This window comes from Poromitra crassiceps (assembly GCF_964638095.1).
Source record: "Poromitra crassiceps genome assembly, chromosome: 30".
Classification (NCBI taxonomy): Eukaryota; Metazoa; Chordata; class Actinopteri; order Beryciformes; family Melamphaidae; genus Poromitra; species Poromitra crassiceps.
In genome coordinates this window covers 4,711,116-4,726,115 of record NC_139652.1, presented here as the reverse complement: position 1 = coordinate 4,726,115, position 15,000 = coordinate 4,711,116, and the positions used below count along the sequence as shown (strand labels likewise).

The 15,000-nt window shown below is 44.0% G+C and overlaps 1 protein-coding gene across 1 annotated transcript in view; it reads right to left on the bottom strand.

Moving 5' to 3' along the window:
* LOC310800625 (rho family-interacting cell polarization regulator 1-like) overlaps positions 1–13,422 on the bottom strand; it is a gene marked incomplete at its 3' end in the record, with an annotated part of 60,948 nt that extends 47,526 nt beyond the window's left edge. Inside the window, exon 1 of the mRNA XM_083663255.1 lies at positions 13,316–13,422. Coding sequence (XP_083519381.1) covers positions 13,316–13,334 — 19 coding nt within the window. The 5' untranslated portion in view covers positions 13,335–13,422. The remainder of the gene's footprint in view (positions 1–13,315) is intronic.
* Positions 13,423–15,000: the final 1,578 nt, after the last annotated feature.

The following is a 15,000-nucleotide window of genomic DNA, read 5'->3' as shown; positions in this document are numbered from 1 at the left end:
AGTTAATAGGTTCCTAGTGGGAGAGGTTTAGAGAGCGCACACAGAGAGAGTTAATAGGTTCCTAGTGGGAGAGGTTTAGAGAGCGCACACAGAGAGAGTTAATAGGTTCCTAGTGGGAGAGGTTTAGAGAGCGCACACAGAGAGAGTTAATAGGTTCCTAGTGGGAGAGGTTTAGAGAGCGCACACAGAGAGAGTTAATAGGTTCCTAGTGGGAGAGGTTTAGAGAGCGCACACAGAGAGAGTTAATAGGTTCCTAGTGGGAGAGGTTTAGAGAGCGCACACAGAGAGAGTTAATAGGTTCCTAGTGGGAGAGGTTTAGAGAGCGCACACAGAGAGAGTTAATAGGTTCCTAGTGGGAGAGGTTTAGAGAGCGCACACAGAGAGAGTTAATAGGTTCCTAGTGGGAGAGGTTTAGAGAGCGCACACAGAGAGAGTTAATAGGTTCCTAGTGGGAGAGGTTTAGAGAGCGCACACAGAAAGAGTTAATAGGTTCCTAGTGGGAGAGGTTTAGAGAGCGCACACAGAGAGAGTTAATAGGTTCCTAGTGGGAGAGGTTTAGAGAGTGCACACAGAGAGAGTTAATAGGTTCCTAGTGGGAGAGGTTTAGAGAGCGCACACAGTGAGAGTTAATAGGTTCCTAGTGGGAGAGGTTTAGAGAGCGCACACAGAGAGAGTTAATAGGTTCCTAGTGGGAGAGGTTTAGAGAGCGCACACAGAGAGAGTTAATAGGATCCTAGTGGGAGAGGTTTAGAGAGCGCACACAGTGAGAGTTAATAGGTTCCTAGTGGGAGAGGTTTAGAGAGCGCACACAGTGAGAGTTAATAGGTTCCTAGTGGGAGAGGTTTAGAGAGCGCACACAGAGAGAGTTAATAGGTTCCTAGTGGGAGAGGTTTAGAGAGCGCACACAGAGAGAGTTAATAGGTTCCTAGTGGGAGAGGTTTAGAGAGCGCACACAGAGAGAGTTAATAGGTTCCTAGTGGGAGAGGTTTAGAGAGCGCACACAGAGAGAGTTAATAGGTTCCTAGTGGGAGAGGTTTAGAGAGCGCACACAGAGAGAGTTAATAGGTTCCTAGTGGGAGAGGTTTAGAGAGCGCACTGACAGGAAGACGGTGGACCGAGTCGACTCCCTGGAAACAGGAAGGGAGGAGATCAGTTCCCCGTAATGGAAAGAAAAAGACAATATAAAGAAAAGCCTTTTGGAAGCTGTCTGTGTGAAGGAGATGTTCACTCCTCCAACAACTTAACGCATTACTGCAACAGTCAGCAGATGACACACATCTCTCTCTCTCTCTCTTCCTGTGGAGCAAGGTCAAGTGGAGGAGTAAGAGTCACTGCTTCCAACATGTAAACACAGAGAGAGAGAGAGAGAGAGAGAGAGAGGGAGGGAGAGAGAGAGATAGAGAGAGAGAGGGAGATAGAGAGATAGAGAGAGAGATAGAGGGAGAGAGAGAGATAGAGAGAGAGAGAGAGAGAGAGAGAGATAGAGAGGTAGAGAGATAGAGAGGGAGGGAGAAAGATAGAGAGGGAGAGAGATAGAGAGAGAGATAGAGAGGTAGAGAGATAGAGAGGGAGATAGAGAGGGAGAGATAGAGAGGGAGAGTTTGGTTCGAACCGTTTGGTTCGACGAAGTATTTTTTATAACTATTTTTTATAAGCATTTTACGAAATGGGAAAATAAATGGCGGATGAAAATCTCTGGTATACAGTGCTGAAGCAGGAAGTGACGTTTCACTGGAGACTCTGGTAGTCTCACAGAGATTGTTTTGATGGCTGAAATGATAAGAATGTGTCTGCATTACTGCGTTAATATTTGTAGCCTACTTTGTTTTTCTTTCTCTCCCTCCTCCTCCTCCTCCTCCTCCTCCTCCCCGTAGGTCAGGTCAGGACCAGTGTGCGTAATGTATGCATTGACAGGCTCAGCGAGTGTGTGTGTGTGTGTGTGTGTGTGTGTGTGTGTGTGTGTGTGTGTGTGTGTGTGTGTGTGTGTGTGTGTAATGTGTGTGTGTGTGTGTGTGTGTGTGTGTGTGTGTGTGTGTGTGTGTGTGTGTGTGTGTGTGTGTGTGTGTGTGTGTGTGTGTGTGTGTGTGTGTTAGGGCATTCACAGACACTGTGCTTAGTAGTCGACTAGTTGTTTTTTTTTTTTTTATCTTTAAGAAAGAACATGAGGTATTTACACGACATACATGGACTATCATATCCCATATCCCCCACAAAGAACATCAAAACACAACAAAACAAAACAAGAAAACTGCATAAGATACACAATAATCCAAGAACAAACAAGACTATTGGACAAACCACCAAACAAAAACAATGCATTCAAAGTAAATACATAGCTCTTGCCCTGTTGGCAGCTAGGAAATGCATAGCTTTAAATTGGAAAGCATCCAATCCCCCAGCTGTAGTTCACTGGTGGAATGAACTCTCAAGCTACCATATGTTGGATAACATTTACTACAAGAGCAAAGGCAGATTCTTAGACATCCCCAAAATATGGCAACCACATACAGAGTTTGACTTTAAGAACTTTTTACCCCAGTGTCATTAGGCTTATCAGGATAGGAGCTGAATGCATTGTTTTTGTTTGGTTGTTTGTCCAATAGTCTTGTTTGTTCTTGGATTATTGTGTATCTTATGCAGTTTTCTTGTTTTGTTGTGTTTTTTGATGTTCTTTGTGGGGGATATGGATATGGGATATGATAGTCCATGTATGTCGTGTAAATACCTCATGTTCTTTCTTAAAGATAAAAAACAAACAAAAAAAAACGACTAGTCGACTACCTTTAGGGACGACTAGTCGACTAGTAAAATTCACTAGTCCTGAATGCCCTAGTGTGTGTGTGTGTGTGTGTGTGTGTGTGTGTGTGTATGTCAGCATGCAGTGAACGAGCATCTGAAGTTCTGTGAACAGACCTGTCCCGTCATTACACCGCTCTGACATCACCAAATCTGAACCAACTGCTGTCATTCCACAAGATGCCAACACACATGTTCATGTTCCAAGCATGCTACAGCACCTGTCAATCAAACACTGCCACCCAAAACCAAAGAGTCGGGCTGATATGTATCATGCACATTGATATGTCATTAACAAGTCATTCAAGTAGGAATGGTCATTTGACTCCGGTAATTTTGTAAAAAAAAAAAAAAAAAAAAAAAAAAAACCTGCTGGAGGTGTGATAAAGATATAGGTACGTTTGTACATAATGCTGTATGAATGTGAGAAAGTTAAGAATGTGTGGGACAAAATTGTAGTATTTTTGAGTGAAGTACTGAATAAAAAATGGCATAAGTCTCCTGCGACTTGCATACTAGGTTTGTTAGCAAAAGATACCATATTGTCTAAATACCAAGGGCTGTGTGTATAGAAGGATTTAGAATCGCATTAAGACTAGGGGTGGGGGGGGAAATCGATACACCATAGTATCGCGATATTTTGCCTGACGATATTGTATAGATATTTGGACGCCAAGTATCGATATTGGGGGGGAAAAAAAATAATAATAAATAATTTGCAGGCCATGCCATGCCAGGCCACCGGGCCTCTGTCCGAAGCGCCCGATGGTGCAGTCCACGCCTGCAGTGGCGTATTGAGTCCAGAGAAGCTTAATAATGTAGCCTACATGTGGGGCAGAAACAAAACAAAACAAAAAAACACTGCATGTTTTACTTCCGGTGAGGTCAAGGAAAAGGTAGGAAAAGGAGTTAGACAATATATCGAAATATCGCAATATTCAATATATCGCAATATTCAATATATCGCAATATCGGCGATATCGCAATATCACAATACTATCGTATCGTGACTCAAGTATCGTTTTAGTATCGTATCGTGGGCATCTGGTGATTCCCACCCCTAATTAAGACATTGGAAGTCACCTACCCCTATTACATTTGAGGAATGGATGGAACTAATGTGCCGCACAGCATCATATGAAAGGGTAACTTATAGAGTTACGGGAACTTCGGGAAGAGAAGATGTCTTCATTGAGGTGTGGGCTCACTTTTTGAAGCTAACTGAAAGGTCTGAAGACTAAATGAGGTTCTACCCTTCTGATAACATAACACAGGTACTGTGAGATATAAGATCTGATCACGTGGTATATATATATTTTTTTTTCTATTAACATTTTTGTTTGTTGTAATTTATCTTTGTCTTTGTGTTGTTTTTATATCATGTAAAAAACGATGTAAATCTGTGTGATGGTGGATGGGTCATGCCATATAAGAGCTGAATTCTCTATGTCAAGTGATTTACGCAAAAAATACAAAAATAAAAAATAAAGTCACTGCACTAAAGCTAGGGGTGGGACAAAATATCGATACTCACGGTATCGCGATATTTCCACTTGCGATACGTTATGGATACACTGGCACCAAGTATCGATATGTTTATTTAAAAAAAAAAAAAAAAAAAAACAGGCTAAAATATTATGCTGTGTGTGGTAGTTGAATCATAGTTTCAAGTTGACGTTTATTTATGTTTGTAGTTGAAACAAAAACATAAATACTGTAGGCTACATGAATGGAAATGTTTGATCATTAATATCTACTTTTAGAAATTATATAGGTAGGTAGGTTATATAGGTTTTCTTGTTTTAATAATAATAATAAAAAGACTTAATGTGTAACTTTTCCTCCGTGGTATCGAAAATGGTATGAGTGAGTGAATGTCAATTCTGCTAATAAATACATAATACCTGCTTCTTGCCTTTTAGGGGTATTTTTTTCTCTTCAGTTACACAGATATCGTGATGTATCGTAGGTTAAATTTCTTCCAATATATCGATTATCGCAGAATGGCTGTATCGTGATAATATCGTTATCGAGTGCCAAGTATCGTATCGTGAGTTACTCCACGATTCCCACCCCTAACTAAAGCAGTGTTTCGTTGCTGTGCCCAAAGCCAGTGTCCTGCATCCTGTTCCTCTAAACAGCTGAAAGGCCTCTTCAAGCCCACTGCCAACCCCACACACACACACACACACACACACACGCACACAGGAAATGTCACAATCCTACAGGAAGTTAGGGGCCACTGGTTCTCCTGACAGGAAATTCAACAAAGGAAGATCGTCCTGAGGGCTGCAGGAACAGACAGGTCAAAGGTCACCTCAAGCTGCTTAGCTGGAGTTTAGCTTTGAGGAGTGTGTGTGTGTGCGTGTGTGTGTGTGTGTGTGTGTGTGTGTGTGTGTGTGTGTGTGTGTGTGTGTGTGTTGACGTAACCTACTTCAACTAGTCAAACAGAGGGCTGAGAGAGAGTGAGAGACGATGTAAGATAACTAATGAGAGAAAGCAGAGAGTGACATTAACCATGGCCCTATGACTATCATCATATGTAGCTTGCATGTGTGAGCAGTTGACCCTCGCCGCAACCCTCCAAACAACCCTCCAAACAACCCTCCAAACAACCCTCCAAACAACCCTCAAAACAACCCTCAAAACAACCCTCAAAACAACCCTCCAAACAACCCTCCAAACAACCCTCAAAACAACCCTCAAAACAACCCTCCAAACAACCCTCCAAACAACCCTCAAAACAACCCTCAAAACAACCCTCCAAACAACCCTCCAAACAACCCTCAAAACAACCCTCAAAACAACCCTCAAAACAACCCTCAAAACAACCCTCCAAACAACCCTCAAAACAACCCTCAAAACAACCCTCAAAACAACCCTCAAAACAACCCTCCAAACAACCCTCAAAACAACCCTCAAAACAACCCTCAAAACAACCCTCCAAACAACCCTCAAAACAACCCTCAAAACAACCCTCAAAACAACCCTCAAAACAACCCTCAAAACAACCCTCAAAACAACCCTCAAAACAACCCTCAAAACAACCCTCAAAACAACCCTCAAAACAACCCTCAAAACAACCCTCAAAACAACCCTCAAAACAACCCTCAAAACAACCCTCCAAACAACCCTCAAAACAACCCTCAAAACAACCCTCCAAACAACCCTCAAAACAACCCTCAAAACAACCCTCAAAACAACCCTCCAAACAACCCTCAAAACAACCCTCAAAACAACCCTCAAAACAACCCTCCAAACAACCCTCAAAACAACCCTCAAAACAACCCTCAAAACAACCCTCAAAACAACCCTCAAAACAACCCTCAAAACAACCCTCAAAACAACCCTCCAAACAACCCTCAAAACAACCCTCAAAACAACCCTCAAAACAACCCTCCAAACAACCCTCAAAACAACCCTCAAAACAACCCTCAAAACAACCCTCCAAACAACCCTCCAAACAACCCTCAAAACAACCCTCAAAACAACCCTCAAAACAACCCTCAAAACAACCCTCAAAACAACCCTCAAAACAACCCTCAAAACAACCCTCAAAACAACCCTCCAAACAACCCTCCAAACAACCCTCAAAACAACCCTCAAAACAACCCTCAAAACAACCCTCAAAACAACCCTCAAAACAACCCTCAAAACAACCCTCAAAACAACCCTCAAAACAACCCTCAAAACAACCCTCAAAACAACCCTCAAAACAACCCTCCAAACAACCCTCAAAACAACCCTCAAAACAACCCTCAAAACAACCCTCAAAACAACCCTCAAAACAACCCTCAAAACAACCCTCAAAACAACCCTCAAAACAACCCTCAAAACAACCCTCAAAACAACCCTCCAAACAACCCTCAAAACAACCCTCAAAACAACCCTCAAAACAACCCTCAAAACAACCCTCCAAACAACCCTCCAAACAACCCTCAAAACAACCCTCAAAACAACCCTCCAAACAACCCTCAAAACAACCCTCAAAACAACCCTCAAAACAACCCTCAAAACAACCCTCAAAACAACCCTCAAAACAACCCTCAAAACCAGACTAAAAACAACCCTCAAAACCTTCAGAACCGGACTAAAAACCCACCAAAAATGACCCAACATCCCACCACACTGCCAGCCTGCACCAACACAACGTTCATGTTACAGAAACACACACATATCCTCAATCCTTCACTCCTTTATGTTACAAAACGAGCCAACAGTACAGCCATGTGTCTGTCACAGAGTGCTGTACTCAGCGCCAGCTAGCTAGTAGCTAGAATTTAACTCCTTGGCGACTGAAGTCCTGCGTCTGGATCAACCTTAGGTTTGCTTGTAACCTTGATTGGTGATGAAAAAGGCAGCATAACACACCAGCAAGAAAGGAGAGGAGAGAGAAGAGAAGAGAACCAGGAAACTGAGATGTGGAAGCCATCATGACGGAGCTCAAATCGGAACGCAAGGAAGTCAAAACACTCCTTAAAAACCAGAGTTCCTCACTCAGAAGAACACAGATTCTGGAGGTGCAGCAAACTTTATGTTGATTGAAGGGGAGCTGGACGATAACGTGAGACAAATCTAAGCCAGCTTTGACTTGGACATGGGACAACTTTCTTGCAGAATAGGACAGGATAGAGTTCAAACTGGATCAAATAAAGCGTCCGGCTCTCAATGGAGTAACCTCGCGTCACAATTAGGGGTGGGACAAAATATCGATACCCACGTTATCGCGATATTTCCACCCGCGATACGTTATCGATACACTGGCGCCAAGTATCGATATGTTTATAAAAAAAAATTTTTTTTTTTTTTTCTTTTTTTTTTCTTTTTTTTTTTTAATAAACAGGCTAAAATATTATGCTGTGTGTGGTAGTTGAAACATAGTTTCAAGTTGACTTTATTTATGTTTGTAGTTGAAACAAAAACATAACTACTGTAGGCTACATGAATGGAAATGTTTGATCATTAATATCTACTTTTAGAAATTATATAGGTAGGTAGGTAGGTTATATAGGTTTTCTTGTTTTAATAGTAATAATAAAAAGACTTAATGTGTAACTTTTCCTCCGTGGTATCGAAAATGGTATGAGTGAGTGAGTGAACTCAGAGAGTTCATGTCAATTCTGCTAATAAATGCATAATACATGATTTTTTGCCTTCAGAGGTATTTTTTTCACTTGTTACACAGGTATCGTGATGTATCGTCTTCCAATATATCGCAGTATCGCAGTATCGTGATATATCGTTATCGAGGGCCAAGTATCGTGACGATATCGTATCGTGAGCTACTCAGCGATTCCCACCCCTAGTCACAATCTGCGTGGGTAAGTGAGCCCCTACGGCCGTGACGGGGATTCTGAGCAAATGTTGACATGTCTAAAAAGTGATGCCTCCACGTTTTTATGTGTTTCATAGCGTAGGCTATGCTATGCAATGCTGTGAGAAATATACAATATGTTGCTGCTGCATAAATAAACGTTTTATTGAGGAAAAAAACGCATTTGGTATGGTTTGGAAAATTTTGTATTTTTAATTACAATTAATCGATTGATTGATTGTTAACGTTAGCAATGATCGAGTTTGGAATTTGCGGAAAATGTGCATCCCTACTTGAGGGGCAATGAGATGTAGAGAGGTGTCTACGTGAACCCGGCGAGGTCACACACAATGTAAATGTAATGTAAATGTAATGTAACACTGAAAGACTGATCAATATCCACTTCAGAGACTCTCCTTAACGAGCTCCATGCAGAAAGAGACTCTCCTTAACGAGCTTCATGCAGAAAGAGACTCTCCTTAACGAGCTCCATGCAGAAAGAGACTCTCATTAACGAGCTCCATGCAGAAAGAGACTCTCCTTAACGAGCTCCCATGCAGAAAGAGACTCTCCTTAACGAGCTCCATGCAGAAAGAGACTCTCCTTAACGAGCTCCATGCAGAAAGAGACTCTCCTTAACGAGCTCCCATGCAGAAAGAGACTCTCCTTAACGAGCTCCATGCAGAAAGAGACTCTCCTTAACGAGCTCCATGCAGAAAGAGACTCTCCTTAACGAGCTCCATGCAGAAAGAGACTCTCCTTAACGAGCTCCATGCAGAAAGAGACTCTCCTTAACGAGCTCCATGCAGAAAGAGACTCTCCTTAACGAGCTCCATGCAGAAAGGAATCTTTGCTAACTGGCAGTGGGAGAGTGATGAAGCAGAACCAAGAGGACTCAGCAGCAGTGCCAGGCACAGCAGCCACACGGGAGGGAAGCAGGAGTCTAGTCTCTGAACAACTGAACACTAACTGAACACTAACTGCCCAGCCCGCCTATTTTGACAATCTCAGATTATTTAAAAAATAATTAAAAATACAACTTGACCATAACCCCGATATGATTTCACTGAACGAAACGCATTTGAAACACAATGAAACTCTCACCTCGAGCCCAACCGCTACAATAACATCAGTCAGCCTCCTACACAGGTCAGTTAGTCAGTCAGTATTTCAGCTGATAGTCAGTCTGACTTAGAGACTGTTTACAGCAGCTCTCTGGTCTGTTCTGGTGTGATGGCTCCTACCTGTCCCATATGAGAAGTCTGTCCAGAGATTCTCCTCTCCTACTGATGCTCTCGTAGACACACAGAGTATGGCGCAGTGCTACTACACACTCAGTGTGACACAGGCTTCCACACGTACTGTATCTGTGGAGTGTGTGTGTGTGTGTGTGTGTGTGTGTGTGTGTGTGTGTGTGTGTGTGTGTGTGTGTGTGTGTGAGAGAGAGAGAGAGACAGTGTATGTGCGTGTGTGTATAGTGCGTGACACCGGGCCTATTGTTGGATGCTCTCTGGCCTCTCTCTCCAGGACTGTTCTAGAACACAAAGCCCCATGGGGTCACACACACACACACACACACACACACACACACACACACACACACACACACACACACACACACACACACACACACACACACACACACACCAACTGTACATTTAAACTACACTAGTCCTACTCAAGCACTCATAGCTCTCTCCTCCTTTTAGCAACTTTCTCACTAATCCCAGTCTTTCACCTGCTTTTGAGATCTGCATCTCTTTCTCTCTCTCTCTCTCCACATGTTCTTGTCCAAGCGACTCCAAAAACTGGACACTATACGCCGAAGCAACGCTGAAGCCACGCAGTTTCATCTCGGCGTCCTTGTTAACAGGTGAGAGCGTTCACACACCTGCCCCACGCCACGCCAAGCTGAAGCCACGCCGAAGCGGCGCTGGAGCGATCCTTCAGATCATTCAGTCCTATTTCCCAGGCGTGACGCGTGAAGCTTGAAGCTGCCAGGCATGAAGTCAATGGGAGTTGTGGGCGGGTTCAAGGCGCGCCGAGGAGGCGCTGAGAGGAAAAGAGAAGGCTTCTCGTGTGAACGGTTAGGCGTCAGATCAGCCTGTGCTGCTTCAAGCTTCAGCTCTGCTTACGTTAGGCGTCCTGTGTGAACAAGGGCGCTAAGGCTTTAGCCTATTCCGCCAGGCAGAAACTGTGACACAGAGGCTGTGACCTGTTGAATCCCCCTCTTAAGGTCATTATTTTGTATGCATTTTTGTAATCCATCATGCGAAAGCACAGATGGGGTCAAAAATCAAACCTTTTCCAAAAACCTTAATGACAGTCAGTGTGTAAGCGTGAGTGACACAACATGAGGTCGTATTTATTTTAAAACGTGCGACAGTTACGGGTGAAAAATACTTGGTGAAGCCTTTACTCAAATCAAACATCTAAAGATAGCGCCAAACAAAATGCTCCTAACCCTCTAAAGAGATTGTAACAGGGATGCTAGGTGGATCTCTGAAAATAGGGTTCATACATATTTTGCCGAATGGACTTCCATGACGTTTCCATGACTTCAAAACTAATTTCCATGAGCAAAAAACACTCGCCGCCAAGAGCGTTTAAACGCCAGGTGTGGTCCCGTCCTTACTCAAATACACACGTCCTGTGTCAAGAGCCCCTGAGATAGTTCTTATCACGCTAATGCCTGTCTAGTGTCTAAGTACAAATTTTTCTGATCAGTTTGTATTTGATGATATATAAAGGGATGATTGACAGCTGTGGCAGCCAGTCTCAAGCCGTCACTGGCTGGTCCCCTCATGCTGCGTTCCAGTGCTCCTTGGATAGATCATATTTACCGTAGGACCAGTGGTATGTGTGATAGAGATGTAACGGTATGAAAAGCTCACATCACGAATATCGTGAGCAAAATTATCACGGTTATCATATTATCACGGTATTCGTAAAAACAATTGCTGAAATCTTTCAAAAAGTACTGAGAGACTCACTGAAATCATTTTACGTTTTATATTGAAAACTCAGATCCAAATAGTATTGATACACTCACTGAAATCATTTCTCCAAGGCTGCATGTTTGCATCTGGGAGACTGTTGCAACTTTGATTGATGATGGACAGTATTTACCATGTTTTTCAAAGCACTGTAATCACGGTACCGCGGTTTTAATGATAATGAAAATTTGAAACGGTACGGTTATCGTAAGGAATTTTATCACAGTTATCATTAAAACCGGTTATCGTTACATCCCTAATGTGTGATCATGGGACCGCAATAAAAAGGTGTTTCGAGAAAGGTGCGCGAGGAAGTAACGTTGGTTGGGGACTGAAGTGGTAAGTTCAGAAGATAATGTGTTTTATTACTCCGGCTAACGTTATCGGTTTTAACGGGTGCAAGCTAGCGGCCTGTTCATACATTCAACAGGCTGTGTTAGCTTGCACAAGCGCTAGCTAGCCTTTCACGGTCGGCATATTGCTAGCTGGAATAACGAAATAGACATATTTTCAGAACTTACCAGGTTGTCCAACTTCCTGCGTATGCCAGGAAATGTGTTTCATAACGTTACAACCCCCGGGTATGGGCGCACACAAGTTAGCACACATCCAACCATCAGCTAACGGGTTAGCCGTTAGCCTTTGACATCACAAACAGACACCGGAGGTTTGGGTTAAAGCATGAGAGTTTTTATATGTATATCTGATAGGGCTTTCACACCGGCAGGGCTCCGTGCCGGGTCCGGTTCCCGAACCCAAATTTGAACCGGCCGGCGCGTTTAGACCGAAAAAATAATTGGTTCGGAAACCTGAAAAGTTGGTTCTCAGCGGAACCAAAAAATAGCTGGTTTTTCCTTGGGAACCGTGACATCATCAGTGGGCGTGTCTCATTCTAGGCTGTGAAAATGAGCAGGAAGGAGAAGAAGGCAGTGACAACATGGAGAAAAATAATTTGCAGTGGTCTGCTGAGGAAACCAAATGTTTAGTGGCGATTTGGGCATCTACCGAATCTCAAGAAAAGCTAGAAAGCAGTACAAGAAAGAGCAAGTCGTATGCCGAACTTGCGGAAGAGATGGCCAAGGCTGGGTTCACTCGAACGCCAGACCAAATAATTAAAAACTGAAGAAGGACTACCGAATAATGTCCTCCCACTTTGGTTCCGCTTAAACTGGTGTGAACGCGGGCTGGTTCGCCAGAAAGCACCAAGGTTCTGAGACTCCAGAACGGAACCAGAGCCAGAACCAGAACCGTGTCTGTCTGAAAGCGGTATAGGGAAGTGCTTTCGCAGGACTCCCCGGTTCCTCCTGGTCTCCGACAACGAAAATCACACTTCCATACAGGTGTCATTTTGATAAACTGACCTCATAGTGGGAATCTACATGGTTACTTTTGACGGGACAAAAATGAATACAACTGCCATATTTACAGAGCTAGAGAGCATTGACTGTATATAAATATATATATAATATATATACACTATGCACTGTCCGCAAAGCTACTGTAGCACCAGCAGGTAGATCAAAAAGTTCAGCGGGGCGGCCAGGGAGGGATCTCACACCCAACTGTGCAGAATCTGGTCCAGTGATTTTACACTCAAAAGAGAATACTGGGAGGAGAGGGGGACTCAGTCTACACATAATACTTAGTTCAGTGTTTTATAATCTCTTTAGATTCTTTATATCTTATTTGTTTATGTCTCGTATATTTGTTCTTATCAATGTTACGTGAGCACCAACCCACACAGAGACAGTTTCATAGTATGTGAAAACAGACCTTGGCAAATAAAAAAATTCAGATTCTGATTGTATAAATACATATATACACTATATATGATACACTGAATCAAGGCTCATGCGCAGTAAGTTGCCAGAGGCTACTTTTCACCTGACAGCGAGGAGCTTCGCCGGTAGGACATAGCATGTGGGAGTATCAGGCTATTCCCACCAGCTGCCTTCCACCCCGAACAGGCTCCCTGACCGACCAGAGGAGGCGCTAGCGCAGCAACTAGGACACATACCCTCAGTCCGGCTTCCCACCCGCAGACACAGCCAATCCGTGCCTGTGTGTAACTCACCTTGTGACTAGAAGTTGCCCTTCGGCTGAACCAGCGATGTCAGGGTAAAAGCGACAAACCCATCGAGCCCCAATTAGTTAGTTTCCCTCTAATTGCACTGTGATTTGTTTGTTTTTACAGTGTAGCGGCTGGTACCTCCATATCCACTGTACATGGCAGCTCTTCGTCTGTACGGATCCTCCCCAAGTCCAGAGACAGCAGCTCTCTCTCCTCTGACCGACTCCTCCCCAACGCTCCCCAACGTTTCTTATCTCGCTGCAGTTTACTCTCCGATGTCGGGCTTCCTCTTCTCTCGTCTTCTCTGTCTCTCTGTACGTCTCTTCTCTCGTCTTCTCTCTCTCCCTCCGTCTCTCTCTGTACGTCTCTCTCTGTACGTCTCTCTCTGTCCGTCTCTCTCTGTACGTCTCTCTCTGTACGTCTCTCTCTGTACTGTACGCCTCCCTTAATACAACTTGTCTGAGATCTGTCCCTCTGTGTCCTGAAGGCTTCGTCCCAGTTGCTTCGCGTGGTTTCTCCTCTCTCTCTCTCTCTCTCTCTCTCTCTCTCTCTCTCTCTCTCTACACACTTTGTGGATTCCCCCTCTCTCTCTCTCTGCCTGTCTGTCTCTCTCTCTCTGCCTGTCTGTCTCTGTCTGTCTCTCTCTCTCTCTCTCTCTCCCTCTCTGCCTGTCTCTCTCTCTGTCTGTCTCTCCCTGTCTCTGCCTGTCTCTCTCCCTCTCTCGCTCTGTCTGTCTCCAACACTCTGACAGAAGAGGAGGAGGAGGACAGGCAAGGACCCTAAAAAAAGAAGGATAAGACACATGTTTTGTAAACATGCTTCCAGGCAGTCAGACTAACCAGGCTACCAAAGTCTGACTGCCTGCTTCCAGGCAGTCAGACTAACCAGGCTGCCAAAGTCTGACTGCCTGCTTCCAGGCAGTCAGACTAACCAGGCTACCAAAGTCTGACTGCCTGCTTCCAGGCAGTCAGACTAACCAGGCTGCCAAAGTCTGGCCCCAATGCAAGATTCAAACAGTGTGGCTGTTGTCTTATCCTGCTTTTTTAGGATCCTTGAGGAGAGGAAGGAAAAAGGAAAAGGCTGCTGACATCACTCTGTTTTCCTGCCCCTCCCTTAACCCCCCCCCCCCCCCCTCGCCCCATATCACCCACCTATTGTTTCTGATCACACACACACACACACACACACACACACACACACAGACACACACACACACACACACACACACACACACGCACACACACACACACTTAACGTAGCAGGCTGGCATCTTCGAACGAGTGAAAGAATAATGATATTTAGCGCCCAACATTGCCTTAACGTTACCAGTTCGTTCAGACTTCATTTTTCGCGACAGCATCGGTTTTCGCTGCCTGCTTGGTAGCCGGTGAGAGACGTGCTGCTCGCTGTAACGACAGCAGTTCCCTCGCTGTACCAGGCCGGACGTGATGAATGGAGTCGCAGTGAGGTTGCCTGCCTCCCTGAGTTTATGGAGCTGTATCAGGCCACCACCAAACTAGTTTTCGGGTAACATTAGTGAGCGCGTTATTATTTCTTAGCACATGCATTATTGTAAACTCAGCGTAAATGAACGACATGAAAATATTTATGAAATATTTATGAAATTTCCATGACTTTTCCAAAACGTTGCAAAACATATTTTTTTCCGATAACTTTCCTGGACGTGGAAATTGTATTTTAAATTTCCATGACTTTTGCAGGTTTTTCATGACCGCACGAACCCTGACGACAATTTTTCAACACGCAAGATTTTGAATGCAGGACGTTCAGTACTTGTAATGGAGTTGGTTTACTTTTTCCAG